This window comes from Culex pipiens, chromosome 1 (assembly GCF_016801865.2).
Source record: "Culex pipiens pallens isolate TS chromosome 1, TS_CPP_V2, whole genome shotgun sequence".
In the NCBI taxonomy this organism is placed as follows: domain Eukaryota; kingdom Metazoa; phylum Arthropoda; class Insecta; order Diptera; family Culicidae; genus Culex; species Culex pipiens.
In genome coordinates this window covers 38,165,364-38,182,039 of record NC_068937.1, presented here as the reverse complement: position 1 = coordinate 38,182,039, position 16,676 = coordinate 38,165,364, and the positions used below count along the sequence as shown (strand labels likewise).

The 16,676-nt window shown below is 33.5% G+C and overlaps 2 protein-coding genes across 10 annotated transcripts in view; one reads left to right on the top strand and one right to left on the bottom strand.

Moving 5' to 3' along the window:
- The window catches only part of LOC120423869 (fasciclin-1), a 634,253-nt gene that overhangs the window by 447,338 nt on the left and 170,239 nt on the right, over positions 1–16,676 (bottom strand). The window lies entirely within an intron of this gene.
- LOC120427393 (tigger transposable element-derived protein 1-like) lies at positions 828–6,741 on the top strand. 2 transcript variants are annotated; one of them, XM_039592243.2, is made up of 3 exons: positions 828–1,595; positions 5,010–5,687; positions 5,748–6,741. In XM_039592243.2, the coding sequence occupies exons 1-3, from the start codon at positions 1,572–1,574 to the stop codon at positions 6,594–6,596; spliced, it is 1,551 nt and encodes a 516-aa protein (XP_039448177.1). In that variant the 5' UTR covers positions 828–1,571; the 3' UTR covers positions 6,597–6,741. The 2 variants fall into 2 exon arrangements, with proteins under 2 accessions (XP_039448177.1, XP_039448176.1); XM_039592242.2 differs by having other exon boundaries at positions 831–1,595; positions 5,010–6,737.

Genomic DNA, 16,676 nt, shown 5'->3' with positions numbered 1-16,676 from the left:
AGACATTGCGGGGGAGGATGAGCCATTTGATGGTGATGCGCTGGAGGAGGATGAATCTGTGATGGTTGAGGAATGTGATGTGGAGGTCAAGATTGAGATCGAGGAAGAACCAGTTGGGGTTGAAAGTGAATGAAATATGAGCTAATAATTTTTTTTTTAAACTGGGTTTGACTTGTTTTAGAAACTTTCCTATTAAATAAATATTTAAACCTATTATAAACAATGTTTTTTTTTATCAATCACTAAATCTCACTAGATCTATCACTAATCTAAAATTTGAAGGTCACGTGGTTCATGCACGATCCCTTAAGGAGCTATTAGACTATGACAAACGAACAAATAAACTCGCACTTTTTTGTGTTTGACAGTTTTCCAAACTCGCAAACAAAGCCAAATGTATGCAGGCTGACGTTTCTGCATACAAATGCAGGCAAACTGTCAAAAAGTTTGTTTGTTTGCCATAGTCTAATAGCACCTTTACGCTACCTTCATCCCATACTGAAATGCCTTGCTTTTAATCTCACTAAACTAATTTGCACTGACTATCTAAATCGGCTCCTCCTTCTAGCTCCTCCGCAAGTTAGGCGCCACCGCTAAACTCACATCCCAAACAAATGGGTAAAATTCCACGGACCCGTGAATTATAATGTTATCCAACATCCAAAGCATCGGCCCACTAACAACAAAAACATACGTGACGTCGTCTACAGAACAACTTTATTAACATTTATTATGGCCGCAACACAAACGCACAACAACAACCATGTCACGTGAAAGTTCCGACGCGCTCCGCGGATGTCCCGCATTCGTTCGGGACGAGGCCGTGCCATGTTCTACACGTGTCACGGGAGATAACGCAGTGAGGAGTCCTCCCCGTCCGAGCAAACATTTCAAAAGGGCTTGTTTTAATTTGCAAACAAAAAATAAAAGGGTTTTGTTTACATTTCAAGATAGGCTCTTTTGAAACGTAACCGCAAAATTGTCTCTCTCTGCATGAACGAACATGGAGTCACATCTCACGAGACAGTCTGACTGACAGTGTAAAAAGTTTGTAATTAAACACATCCCGAGCAACAGAGTTGGTGTCGTCAACGCTGTGTTTATGTTAAGTCCCTTAATTCGTGCAATATGTTGCACGCTTGAGCGCACCCCAACCCCGCCTCCATGTGCCATTTATGGAAAGTAATTTCAATTAAATTATTTTATTACATGCGTTTCGACTTTTTCCCAAAACATAATTACCGCGCATGTTTATTAGTGACGGGCGCCATAAACTTTCGATTAAGACATAAACAGGCAAAATGGCAACACTGGTCGGCAGGCAGCTGTCACCGTCAGCAACGCGGGTAGATTTTTGTTCAGAGCGATCGGCCATAAGAAGAGAGAACTAACACACACGTGGCGAAGTGGGGTCGCTCTCACCAATACATGCTCAAGGTTTTTTGTTTTGCACATGGCAAGCGCTGTCAGACGGTCTGCTGCTGCACGAGGGACGATCGATGCAAGTTTGTTTGGAGGCGGTTGAAAACAGTTGTTTTGCGGAATAAAAGTGGAAAACGTTGCTGTGAGTGATGGAAGGAGAGGCGGAATCATCGGTGAGTGTGGTGATTAATTGCTAGTTCGAATGATTTTTGTTAGTTGTGATAACTTTGGGAGATTCCTAAAAATAGGGTTGGTTCGCTAGACAGAAAATCTAACAAAGCAGTGTTGCCAGTTTTTATGTTTCCCATTGGTAGGAAAAAATCTCGATTTTTAGGAAAAAGTATTACAAATCCATAATATCAATCAATACCATTATTTTTTTCAAGCTATTGCCCTATTTCATTGCAAAATTTTGTTCGATTTTTTTTCCCATAATTCTGATCGAGGTGAATGGAAAAGTGCTTTGTTTTTGTTTATGTTGATGTTTGAAATCCTATATTAATCTTATATCAAAAAAGGAATAGGTAAGAACTTATAAAAAATAACGATTTTAGCAAGTCAAATAACGATTTGAAGTTTCAACATTTTCAATTTAACAATAACGTTAAAATTCATTCTTTTTTTTTACAGTGCAGTAAAAAAAATACCATGACAAAATGAAAACAATATTGAACGATTCCATATAATAAAAAAATCATTAATAAATTCAATTTCAAACTTCAAATTCAGCTCTCGAACCAGGCCGTAGTAAAAAAAACATTTAAAATATATGAATATTTTAGACTGTTAATGTTACAAATGTTATTGAATTTTTATGATTCACAAAATTTAATTTAAAGTAATAAAATTCTCCTGTGAAAGCTTACTAAACATTCGAACATTTTATCATTTGTAAATTTTGTAAATTTTGTAAATTTTGTAAATTTTGTAAATTTTGTAAATTTTGTAAATTTTGTAAATTTTGTAAATTTTGTAAATTTTGTAAATTTTGTAAATTTTGTAAATTTTGTAGTAAATTTTGTAAATTTTGTAAATTTTGTAAATTTTGTAAATTTTGTAAATTTTGTAAATTTTGTAAATTTTGTAAATTTTGTAAATTTTGTAAATTTTGTAAATTTTGTAAATTTTGTAAATTTTGTAAATTTTGTAAATTTTGTAAATTTTGTAAATTTTGTAAATTTTGTAAATTTTGTAAATTTTGTAAATTTTGTAAATTTTGTAAATTTTGTAAATTTTGTAAATTTTGTAAATTTTGTAAATTTTGTAAATTTTGTAAATTTTGTAAATTTTGTAAATTTTGTAAATTTTGTAAATTTTGTAAATTTTGTAAATTTTGTAAATTTTGTAAATTTTGTAAATTTTGTAAATTTTGTAAATTTTGTAAATTTTGTAAATTTTGTAAATTTTGTAAATTTTGTAAATTTTGTAAATTTTGTAAATTTTGTAAATTTTGTAAATTTTGTAAATTTTGTAAATTTTGTAAATTTTGTAAATTTTGTAAATTTTGTAAATTTTGTAAATTTTTTAAATTTTGTAAATTTTGTAAATTTTGTAAATTTTGTAAATTTTGTAAATTTTGTAAATTTTGTAAATTTTGTAAATTTTGTAAATTTTGTAAATTTTGTAAATTTTGTAAATTTTGTAAATTTTGTAAATTTTGTAAATTTTGTAAACTTTGTAAATTTTGTAAATTTTGTAAATTTTTGTAAATTTTGTAAATTTTGTTAATTTTTGTAAATTTTGTAAATTTTGTAAATTTTGTAAATTTTGTAAATTTTGTAAATTTTGTAAATTTTGTAAATTTTGTAAATTTTGTAAATTTTGTAAATTTTGTAAATTTTGTAAATTTTGTAAATTTTGTAAATTTTGTAAATTTTGTAAATTTTGTAATTTTTTGTAAATTTTGTAATTTTTTGTAAATTTTGTAAATTTTGTAAATTTTGTAAATTTTGTAAATTTTGTAAATTTTGTAAATTTTGTAAATTTTGTAAATTTTGTAAATTTTGTAAATTTTGTAAATTTTGAAAATTTTGTAAATTTTGTAAATTTTGTAAATTTTGTAAATTTTGTAAATTTTGTAAATTTTGTAAATTTTGTAAATTTTGTAAATTTTATAAATTTTGTAAATTTTGTAAATTTTGTAAATTTTGTAAATTTTGTAAATTTTGTAAATTTTGTAAATTTTGTAAATTTTGTAAATTTTGTAAATTTTGTAAATTTTGTAAACTTTGTAAATTTTGTAAACTTTGTAAATTTTGTAAATTTTGTAAATTTTGTAAATTTTGTAAATTTTGTAAATTTTGTAAATTTTGTAAATTTTGTAAATTTTGTAAATTTTGTAAATTTTGTAAATTTTGTAAATTTTGTAAATTTTGTAAATTTTGTAAATTTTGTAAATTTTGTAAATTTTGTAAATTTTGTAAATTTTGTAAATTTTGTAAATTTTGTAAATTTTGTAAATTTTGTAAATTTTGTAAATTTTGTAAATTTTGTAAATTTTGTAAATTTTGTAAATTTTGTAAATTTTGTAAATTTTGTAAATTTTGTAAATTTTGTAAATTTTGTAAATTTTGTAAATTTTGTAAATTTTGTAAATTTTGTAAATTTTGTAAATTTTGTAAATTTTGTAAATTTTGTAAATTTTGTAAATTTTGTAAATTTTGTAAATTTTGTAAATTTTGTAAATTTTGTAAATTTTGTAAATTTTGTAAATTTTGTAAATTTTGTAAATTTTGTAAATTTTGTAAATTTTGTAAATTTTGTAAATTTTGTAAATTTTGTAAATTTTGTAAATTTTGTAAATTTTGTAAATTTTGTAAATTTTGTAAATTTTGTAAATTTTGTAAATTTTGTAAATTTTGTAAATTTTGTAAATTTTGTAAATTTTGTAAATTTTGTAAATTTTGTAAATTTTGTAAATTTTGTAAACTTTGTAAATTTTGTAAATTTTGTAAATTTTGTAAATTTTGTAAATTTTTTAAATTATTGAAAATTTTGTAAATTTTTGTAAATTTTATAAATTTTGTAAATTTTGTAAATTTTGTAAATTTTGTAAATTTTGTAAATTTTGTAAATTTTGTAATTTTTTGTAAATTTTGTAATTTTTTGTAAATTTTGTAAATTTTGTAAATTTTGTAAATTTTGTAAATTTTGTAAATTTTGTAAATTTTGTAGATTTTATAAATTTCGACATTTGGACATTTTGGAAATTTTGGAAATTTTGGACATTTTGGACATTTTGGACATTTTGGACATTTGGACATTTGGACATTTGGACATTTGGACATTTGGACGTTTGAACATTTGGACATTTTGGACATTTGAACATTTTTGAACATTTGAACATTTTTAATCATTTTTTAACATTTTTGAACATTTTTGAACATTTTTGAACATTTATGAACATTTTTGAACATTTTTGAACATTTTTGAACATTTTTGAACATTTTTTTTAACATTTTTGAACATTTTTAACAAGATTTTTAACCATTTTTGAACATTTTCGAACATTTGAACAATTCTGCGACAAATTTTTGTCAACCATGACCGCAATCCCACTAATTCAAACTTTCTTCCCCCGCCAACAGTCCTCCCGGAACTCCCCACCCGCCACCAAGCGGCGCCGCATCATGTCGCTGAGCGAAAAGTTCGGCATCGTGAACCGGCTGGCCGCGGGCGAGGGCAGCTCGCGGATTGCCCGCGATCACGACGTGGCCGAGTCGGCCGTTCGGCGCATCGGCAAGCAGCAGGCCACCATCCGGGCCGCGGTGGAGACGCTCGGTAAAAAAGGCGCCGAGGCAGCGCTCAAGCAGCGGAACCTTCGGCTGTACAAGATGGAGTCGTGCCTGCTGGTTTGGCTGGAGGACATGAGGGCGAAACGGTTGCCGGTTTGGAGCACGAAGATTTGCGCCAAGGCGGTGCAGATTTACGAGGCGATCGGGGAGTTGGGGTACGAGGACTCGGCGGAGTTTTTGGCGAGCTTTGGGTGGTTCACGAGGTTCCGGAAGAAGTACGGGTTGGCGGAGGTGCGACCGCACGCGGATCGGGTTCCGCCGATCGAGGTCGAGTTCTTGGCGTCGGTGAAGAACATGATCAGGGATGGGGGGTTCTCGCGCGAGCAGATCTTCATGGCGGAGAGGACTACATTCTGGTGGAAACGGTTTCCGGGGTTGTCGGAGCAGGAGAGCGTCAATTTGATGCTGTGCTGTAATGCTTCTGGAGATTTTGTAACGTATCACAGGCTGGAGGAAGAAGACGATAAGACGGTACAGTTCCTAACCTGGTTTATCGAGCAGTTCGTGCCAAATAAGACCACCTATTTGCAGGTTAACGAACTCGCCAAAGATTCCATGCTCGTTCTAGCTTCCGACGAGAGCTATCCTCAAGATCTGTACGAGGACTCCATCAAAATAGTGTACCTTCCCCCGGAATGCAACTCTTCCCTTCTGCCCGCGGTTCAGGGCATCCTCCAGCACCTGAACGCCGTCTACCTCAAAAACCTGTCCGAGTACCTGATCGCCGAAGTCAACACCGGCACGCCCCTCCGCCTGGTGTGGCACAGGTTCACCCTGGACCAAGCCATGCAGCTGCTGTCCAAGTGTATCGCCCAGCTGCACAAATCCACCCTCGCGATCGCCTGGATCAAACTGTTCCAAGACATCCCGGGTCGGTTCTGCAACGAAATGCTCCTGCGCCAAATTACCGTGAACGCCGCCACCCTCAAAATCCACAACAGTTCAATCAACCTCGCCCGCAAGCTAATCACCCCCGCAGAACTGACCACCGAAGAGGTGATCGAACTGTTCCACAAGCAGCAGATGGAAAGGATCCGCCTCGAGGGCCTTCGAACGGAGGTCAAGCAGGAACCGGTTGACCCCAGCCTAATCTCGGAACTCGATCGCCATCTGGCAGCGCTCGCCGAAGCACGGGCGTTTTTCATGGCCAACGATCGGAATGGGGTGCGGCAGGAACTGACCATGAAGCGGCTCGAGCAGGTTTGTGGCTGGGCGGGCGAGATGCGAGCGGAACTGGTGGAGCAGGTGGGTGAGCGGTCGGAAGAGAAGGGGGCGGCGGTGGTGGACGAAGGAGGAGTTGGAGAGGTGGCAAGCTGTGAATTTTATGAAGAGATTACCATCAAGGAGGAGACGTTGGGGTTGGATTCGGAGGGGGAGTGAAGAAGGTTGATGAAAAAGCGACGTAAAAAATGTTAAAATAAAGGATTATAAGTTGGATTCAATTTCAGTTGTTTTCTTATCTGTATCGTTCAAGTCTCCAAATCGTGAAAGTCTCCAAACTGTTAAAATCTCCAAATCATTAAAGTCTCCAAATTATTGAAGTATTCAATAAAAGCTTAAAATCTTCAAATCAATGAAGTCTCCTAATTTTGAAAATCTAAAAATCACTAGTCTCCAAATCTTCAAAGTCCCAAATTTTTAAAGAGATCTTGGCGATCTCTGTTGAATGATTCCTGCTCGAAACTCGGTGTACGAAGGCTTGAAACGGTAAGGCAATCCAAATCATCTTCTACACCTAAGCTTCCTTCCCACCCCGGGATTCGAACTGACGACTTTTGGATTGTCAGTCCAACTGACAACCAGCGGCTCTACCAAAGCAGGTTTCTACTTTTTCCAAGGAGATGACTCGTACACCTGGACTAACCTAACGACTTAACCTCAACTGGGTTGAGAGGGTTTTAGCAAAAAGTTGGTTCGCTTTCTTATCTTTTTTTTTGTTTTGAACAGATTCCAAACCTCCAATGACTCATTGGAAATTAAAACGTGTGCATTTAAAACAATACCAATTAGATAAACCACATGTAAATGACACCTTAACCAAGTGATGCCAATTTGTATGAAGATTACATTTCATATGTCCAATTAAACTTTGTGGCAATTTGATTGCACGCACAGTTTAATCGAATTCAAATATGTGAAAAAACACAACCTACAGAATATAGCCGCCACGTCACGAACAGTGTGAAACCAGAACTGACCACATATTGGTTGAAAAGAATTCGATTAATTCAATTATGGTTTCAGTCTGCATGCTCTCACTTGAAATTGTTACTTTGTTATGGTACTAACTTTTAAACTTCCGAAAATTAAGAACAAAAACTCAAATCACGTTTTTCGAGGTTAACTGATTTAATCCCTTCTAGAGCTTTTCTAACTTTTTTTTTTTTTTTGATTCAACGATATAATGTTAAGAATATACATTTTTTGAAAATCTAGTAAGTTTCAAAGTAAAATATGTACTCCAAATTGTTCACAAAATACCGTATTTTTTCAAAATTTTCGTAATTTGCAATATGGTTATCAAACGAAGTGAAAATTTGTATGCTTTTTCACTTTATTAGAGTTTTTTTTGTTCAAAACTAAAATTATCACAAAATATCGAATTTTTCGAAAATACTTAGATTTTCTAAATTTGCAAAATGATTATCAAACGATGAAAAAATTTGTATGCTTTTTCATTTTATCTAAGCTTTTTTTTTTGTAAAATATAAAAAAAAATCACAAATCACCCTATTTTTTTTCGAAAACACTAAAATTTACATAATATTTAATATTTGGTTTACTTTTTTACATTAAAATAGTTTTTTTATGATACCAATTTTTTTACGAAATGTCCTATTTTTGAAAGTACCGTAATCTGGGGCGAATCAGGACTACAGTCTGAATAGGGACAGCAGTTTTTAGAGCACTTAAAGTGTTTAAAGTTAGAAATGGATGCACACATTTTGTTGGTCTGAGTCTGTTCTAACTGAAACATATCAGAAAAATCAAAATATTGTGCTCCAACAAAGTTAAAACTGCTGTCCCACTTAGCCCCATGTGTCCCGATTGACCCCAGTTTACGGTACTCAAATTTTCATAATTTGCAATATTGGTTCAAACAAAGCAAAATTTAGTGTGCTTTTTTACTTTATTTAAGCTTTTTTTTTGTAAAATATAAAAAAAAACACAAATACCGTATTTTATTGAAAATACTCTTTTTTTTTATTTGGCAATATGGGAAGGGACCATCCACAAACCACGAGGACACTTTTCTGGAAATCGTATCCCAGCACTCCCATCGTGGACAATTTCCATATAAATAAAATCATTTTTTGACCCCTAATGAAGCATGCAAAATTTCGCTTCGTTTGATACCCATATTGCATATTTGAAAATTTGAGTATTTTTGAACGGTAATTTGTGAAAATTTTTGTATTTTCCAAAAAAAGCTCTAATAAATTGAAAAAGCATACGAAATTTCAAGTCGTTTGATTTCCATATTGCATATTTTGAAATTTAGAGTAATTTCGAAAAAATATGGTATTTCGCGAAAATTTAAGTGTTTTAAAAAAAAGCTCCTATAAAGTAAAAAGCAGCAAAAATTTCGCTTATAAATTTACAAAATTTTGCGAATTTGAAAATTTTTAGTATTTTTGAAAAAAAAGGTAATTTGTGAAAATTTTGGTATTTTCGAAAAAAAATAACTCAAATAAATTTTAAAGCACAAAAAATTTCAATCGTTTGATATCCAATATTGCAAATTATATTTTTTTTAGAATTTTCTAAAAAAGTACAGTATTTTGTGATAATTTTAGCTTTTTCCAAAACAAAACTCTAAAAAAGTGAAAAAAACATACCAAATTTTGCTTTTGTCATATTGCATATTTTTAAAATTTGAGTATTTTCGAAAAAAATAGTAATTTGTGACAATTTTAGTATTTTTCAAAACGACGATAACGATAACAATAATCGTTATCGTCAGACAGTAATATTATCGACGATAATTTGATCGATTAACAACCTTGAATTTTTCTCATATTAAGTAGAAGATTGTTCGTGATCTGGACTATGATCTGAAAAGGAAACCTTGGATAAAGTTGAGGATGAGTCATTTTGACGAAATCGCCGACTCGACCTTAACCTAGGTTAATAATTTTAGCTGTCACTTTTGAATAGTGCGTCCATCCCGGGAATTCCCAGGACAAAATTCCCGGGATTTTTCTTAAACCGGGAATTCCCGAATCCAGGGATTTTTTGTATTTTGTCCCGGGAATTCCCGAAATTGGTAAAATATCAAATTTTGGTCTCGAAATTCAGGTTTTGTTGTGGAGATAGATAAACAACGATAAAAAAATTAAGCGGATATCCAGGGTTTTTTTTGATAAGGTTCTATAAGCATTTGTGTTTTTCATATGTTTATAGGACCTATTAAAATAAATCTAGATATAAGCATTAATTTGACTTTTGTGAAAAATTTAGATGGACGGATTTATCGAATTAAGACAGCTGTTTAAGTCATTTTTTGCATAATCTTTTGATTTTTTGGTTAATTTCGGTTAAAACAGGAACAGAACAAAACAATTAGTACACCGATCTCCAATTCAATTGTCTCAAATCTCCTGTACCTATTTAGACTGTAGTTCCGATTTTTCCCAGTAGGCGTTTTCATATAAAACATGAATTTCTAAACGTATCTAAAATTTAACATTAGCTAGTATATTTTTATTTGTTGTCTTTTTATTTGATATTTTAGACATTTAAAAAGATTTTTTTAGGCTTTTCTATTCATGTCATACAAAAAAAATAAAAATATGTGTTTATAAGAGACTTTAAACACATTGGATTAGGAATAGAATTAGAAACCAAAGCACAATAAAGAACAACAAAAAAATCTTTCAAGCTACCTAAAATATCTGCTATCCATGTTTAGATTGAAGCGTAAATTATCACCAATGAATAGTATTGAGCGAATTCTATGATTTGAAGCTTGAAAACATGACAAATATAATGAAAACATAGATTTTATTATTGCTTTAAAAATTTTCCTTGAACGAATTTTGAACGAATTAACGATGATTTAAAATTACAAATTAAAAACTTTACAGCTCCCAATACATTTTCGAAATCATACCTCCACCTATCCGAGCTCGCACTCCACCTGGACTGTTGTTTGTCGGAGAGCCCTTCAGATGGCGCCGCATCAGCCGGTGTTTGCTGTTCAGCGTGAAACGCGAACATGGACCCCGTTCCCACCAGCAGCTATCGATATTGAGGGGTTTCATGGGCACTGCGTGTTGATTGGGCCCGGCCGCCCGCCATCTGGTTAAACGGTGCAAACGGTTTCCGGTTGGTATATTGATGCAATTCGATGGTTTTCACGAAACTGTTAGGGGGAAAACGGGGTTCACAATTGACAGCACTTTCGATTGATGGGACTCGTGTAGAGTTGGATGTTCGTGAATTAAATGTTTTCATAATACACTCAAACCCCGATGTTTTGACACCAACTGTTGTCAAACGAACGGGGTCACTTTTTAGTTTGACACCCCTTTTACACGGAGTTGACACACACTACCAAACGTTTGTTTTGATAGTGTTCGTGAGCGCCGTGTAAAAAGTGACAGTTCGTCACTTTTTAGTTTGACTTTGACCAACCAACGGGGTACAAACTAAAAAAGTGTCAAACGAAAAAGTGACCAACCACCGGGGGTTGAGTGTACTTGAACCTGACAAATAATTTCAAAAAACTCTATTCAGTTGAGTCCCCACAACAAAATAAGTCTTTAGATCTTTTGGAAGTACTAATCTTAGTTTTCAGAAGACGAAATTTTTAAAACGAATTCAGCAAGTAGCTTATGACTCATTTTTACTAATTGACAGGAAAGTTCCTTTTATTGCAACCAAACTTTATCAAAAGGCAAATGTCCCAGTTTCCGTGATAAACCCTCTTTTCATCACAACATTTCGTTCTTATTCCTCATAAGTAAGCGTCATTAAAGATAGTTTACTCGTTCAACGGAAATGCTCCATCTGCTTTACAAATACTCACCCAAAGCCCTTCTTTGCAATATTTCTGCCATGATGGTTTCTCGACATAAGCTCATTTACTTCCCCCCAACACCCACCCCCTACTTTCCACCTGACGTAAGGCCAACAAAAAAAGCTCCCGGATGTTGATTGAATTATTAACATTAACAACGAGTCACGAGTCCTTCCCTGCGAGTGTGCTAATTGAATAAAATAGCTTTTTGCGTAGGCTCCACGTGACTGAACACGTGAAATGAAAATGAACGAGAAGTTTGACCGGGCTTTTTCGGTTAGGTCAGTTTTCAACGGGATCATTCAACGGCTCACGTTTTTGGGAGGGGCCATCCGTAATCTCTTCAGTCTCTGTTGTGTGTGTGTGTGTTTTGTGTGGGGGTGGAATTAGTACGTTTTCTCGTTTTCCACGTGATTGAATATACGTGGGAGGCTCAGGGTGCATGCGAGTGTGTGTGATGATTAGTGTTGAGCCTTTTTTGGTCGAGATTGCTAGTTAGGATACCTATGAACAGTCGAGAATGCTTTGAACAGAATTTTAATGAAGGGAAAAATGCACGTGCCAGTATTCGCTTTTCAACCCAAAGGTCTTGGCGATCTCTATTCAGCAATTCCCCACGAAAACAGCATGGAAAAAAACAAAAGTGCTCGGATTGGGCTCAAAATTTTTCTGGGCGTTCCCTGGCCGAAATAATTAGACCCGTATTTTTTTGTTTGGCCATTAGGGTGACCTACGTCGTGTTAGGGTGGTCTGAAAAATGGCCATTTTCGTCGATTTTCGCAAAAACCACTTTTTTCGAAAAATCATAACTTCTCGCCATTTTAACCGATTTCAATTGTCTTATACGCAAATGAAAGGTGATAAGTTGGCCTTTCAAAGAAAAATAGTAAGAAGTTTCAAAAATCTAGCTTAACATAAGAAAAGGGCGTATGAAACTTTAAAATGCCGTTTTGACGGTGTCTGGACCAAAGAGCCTATGTCTGGAAATATTTTTATCGGATTCCCCGGACATTTTCACGTAACATACTAAGAAATGGGAGGAGTTCATTAACAGGATTCCGAGATATGATTTTTTGAAAATAAAATCCGTGTTTTTTGACGCGCCGCGCGCTTAAACCGGAGAATGACGAAATTGGCAAAAAAAACAACTTTTTTCACTAAAACTGCGATAACTTCAAAATTTCAGCGATGATCTATACATGTCTAGGTACCAAAAGTTGCGTCTTTTAAATACACAAATTTTGGTTTTCCGTTACTCAAATGTCAAAAAATGCGAGACGTGTCATTTTATGGGACATTTAATGCACTTTTTGAACCTGCAATAACCTAGAGCGGTTAAAAAATTCAAGGGCATTCCCCTGCGTTTAGAATCATTTTTAGCAGGTTCGGGTTGATTTGAAAATCTCTTGATTTTTTTTAAAATGTTCTATGTTTATTATAGCAAAAAGTTTTTTTTTCGCTAAAATTTTTGTTTTCGTCAAATCTTACATTTTTGATAACTAATGATTGCAAAACAACTGTACTAGTGTGAAATACATTTTAAAATACTTATTTCATGTAAATTTTGAAAGTATGGCTTGTTATTTCAATTTTTATATTTTTTTATTTTTTTTAAGCTTGAGATTTTAATTTAGTTTTTTTTATCAAGTGATTTGAAATAATTACGAATAGATTGCTTTTTCCATTCTTTTCGAATTTCGATCAAGATTAACAATTTGCTAACAAATAACTGTTTTTTTAATCAAACTACTTGTGGCGAAAAATCCCTTAAAATGGAAAAACTCGATTTAATGACTTTGGTCAAAATGATTCATTTATAATTTTATTAGAAATTTGTTTACAAGATCATAGTCCAGACCATGAAACGGCTACCATGAGAAAGTTGATATTGCGGGAAGTACCAGTAAAATTTTAGACTGTTTTACTTGTTGTCTTTCATGGATGGATTTTTTTTTCCTTTTGGCTTCTCTGGTGATTAAGTTGCTTTATTCAATGAGAAAAGTTACAATGTTTTTAAATTGTTTTAGTCTTGGATTTAGTAAAAAAGACAATATCTCACCCAAGTTTCCAATGACTTCAAACATTAAAAACCAGGGGGGTGGTGTCAGAGTAAAGGGATACTCTACTCGCCCATCACCATAATCTTGCAATAGTATTATTGAGTAGCCCCTGTCTGAAAACTAGCCCCGCATTAGTGTTTGTGAGTAGCCCCTATCTGAAATCGCCTGCTGATGTATTGGTAGGTGAGGCCTTCTGTTTACATCTAGCAACGTCAAAACGGTCAAACTTTATTTAAAATGGAAAATTCTTTGCAGCAGAGCGGCGAAAAAAAATGTATTCTTGTGTTCATATTTGCGTAATCATTGAGTGACGGAAGTGTCGCAGCTACCACCAAATGTCCGTCGTGGTCCGGAAAACGGTGGTACGTTCAAGATGGAGCACTCTGAATGGTTTTTTGAAGCCGAAATGTAAAACCTCAACCTGCTCGTCCTGCACCACTGGCTGGGGCTGATGACGGTTGTTTCGATCCAGATTCGCTGACGGATTGGCTTTGAGGGAACCCGTACTCGAAATTGTCCTCTTTTTAGCCGAAATTCTTGTAATATATGTTGTCATTTGAACAAAAGTCAGAGTGGATCGAAACACGCGGTTCGGTTTGTTGATACAATTTGAGGAATTTGACAGATGTGTTTTTTTTTGTTTCCTTCTTTATCTTCTCTTCGGCGTCAGAAGTTTTGGTTTCAAGAAAATGGCCGTCATCACAGGGGCCTGTTAAAACATAAAAATTATACATCAAACCTTAAAAAAATATTAGCTTGGAGCGAATTTTCATTACATAATTAATCGAATACTTTTGAACCAATATGTGGTCACTGATCGTGCTCTGTTTTTATTTCCCTGGTCGTGAAATGGTAGCTGCAATCGATAGGCTACTGTTTTTACACCTGTTTGAATTCAATTAAACTGTGCGTGCAACCAAATGGCCACAGAGTTTAATTTAATATACACAGTAAAAAATAATGTAAATTTGGAAGCTGTGATTTTGGAAGGTTGAATATTACCTCTTTTATGATGTAATTTTATCTCAATTTAGACTGAAAAAGTGACATTACACCAGAAAAGTGATAAAATTACACATTTCCAGAGGTAAAATTACACCTTTTTCTGACATAAAAGATGTACCCCTTCCCAGATGTAATATTACCATGATTTTTTTTCTGTGTATGGAAAGGAAACTTTTTAAAAATTGGCAACACTTGGTTAAGGTTTCATTTACGTGTGGTTTATTCAATCGACATTGTTTGAAATGTGAACGGTTTATTGTTTTTCATTTGAGGGTTGGAGTATATTCAACAAAATGGTTGATAACAAAGGGAAATCAAACTATTCGCTATAAACATAATCATATCATACAATAATCGTTTCAGGGACTTTCTAATGATAGATGATGTATTCTAAAATGGAATCGGTAGTATTTTTTTACGAAAATTCGGCTTTCGAGAGTAAACGACAATATTAATTTATGCCATAATTTCAAACAGTGTTGCCAGATATATCATGGTGAAGGTAGATATTTCGATGCGTCAATAACGTTTGTTATTTTTGTGTGATTTTACACAGTAAAAAAAATCATGGTAATATTACATCATGTCAGAAAAAATTGTAATTTTACCGCCTAAAATTTGTTATTTCACCAGTTTTCTGGTGTAATGTTATTTTTTATCAGTCTTAATTGAGGTAGAATTACACCATAAAAGAGGTAATATTCGTACACAGAGTTACCACTGCCTCTTGATTTTTGGTTCAACTTTGTGGTACATCGCACGCCTGCTACCGTAAAACGGGGTGACTTTGATAGCCGGGGTGACTTTGATAGGTTTGCGATTTTTCCGCAAAATGAAAAGTACAATTAAAATACGTAAGGAATGGTTTAGAAACATACCGTGGTAGAGAAGTGTTCAAAGTACCTCAAGAAGAACTTTTCATAAAATTTTGACAAGTTTAAAAAGTTAGTTAACTATAGTTAAGAAAATCTTGATGAAAGTCATCATTTTATACTTCTCAAAGTGTCATGATTTTCTCAATGAACATGATTTTTAATCAGAAAACGGAATGCATTTTCGGATTCTTTGGACAATTTTCCACTAGGAGAAGGTTAAAAAAGTTTGTAAATGATAAATAAATTGTGTTTTTGAAACACAATTTAAAAAAAATCTCCAAATTTATAGGCAATTTCAGTAGAACAAATTTTATACACAATGTGAAAACTTGTGATTCGTGCATCGAATTCAGTATAAAATGCAATATAAATCGATAATTTTACAAACAAAACTAGTTTTAACAAATTTCAGGCAAAATTCCAACTTTTTAACAATTTTACCTAAAATTTATATGTATTTTGCTAAAAAGCTTATACACTTAGTTAACTAAATATAAACATTGATTTTTTTTCTTAAAAACTATATCAGCTACTTTAGTGATGGTACATTTAGCGTACAAATAAAATTTGAACATCTTAAATATGATTTTAACAAGAAAAACTATGACTATCAAAGTCACCCCGGAATTAAAATTAAGAATTTTTAACGTAACTATTTTTCTAAACATTATTGAAAAAACTTTTTTTTCCGAAATAGTGCATGGACTTTGTGTGGTCTACCCCAGTACATATTCTAAAAATAATAATCTTTAGAAAAACCTTACCTGTTGGAAAATAATCTGAAAACAAATTGAAATCCTATCAAAGTCACCCCAGTTTACGGTACCAGAAAACCTTATGACGCCAAAAAATGAAATGGCTTTTCTTCGGACTGGTTTCTCTGGGTTACTCTGTGATTCAATCTTCCAAAATTACACCTTCAAATTCTCTACATTTTTTTACTGTGTAGTCAATCTAAATCTGCTAATAGTTTAACCCAAAAAAAAAAAACACTGCTCAACCTTTTAAAAAAGCTAGTTTCCAAAACACCAGGAAATACAAGCGGTAATTGCACGCCACACCGCACTTTCCACCGGTATTTCAGTACCACCACCTGCAACTCGATTAAATCGATATACTTCCGGGGCCCATCCCGGGTCGCCGGAAATGAAGTCCACCACGCTGTGCACATTTCGGGGTGGCAAGTTTCAGATGCAGTTTTGCACTTGGCGTGAGGTTGTTTTCCATTAATGCACCATTCACCAGTCCCAAAAACCACTCTGGCTTTCTGGTCTCTCGCTTTCTGGTGTAGTTTTTGAGTCCATTACAGTGGAAGTTCGATGGTTTGGCATCGTTGAGTTTGACCGTTGACCGGGGACTTGCATTGTCAAACCATTGGGGTTGCACTGTCCGCTTTCCGACGTTCCCAGACTGGCCAACAAAACAGAGCAACGAAGCTGCTCAAATTCGAAATATTATTAGACTAGAGCTAGCAATTCAATTTAGCCCACCCCGGAGA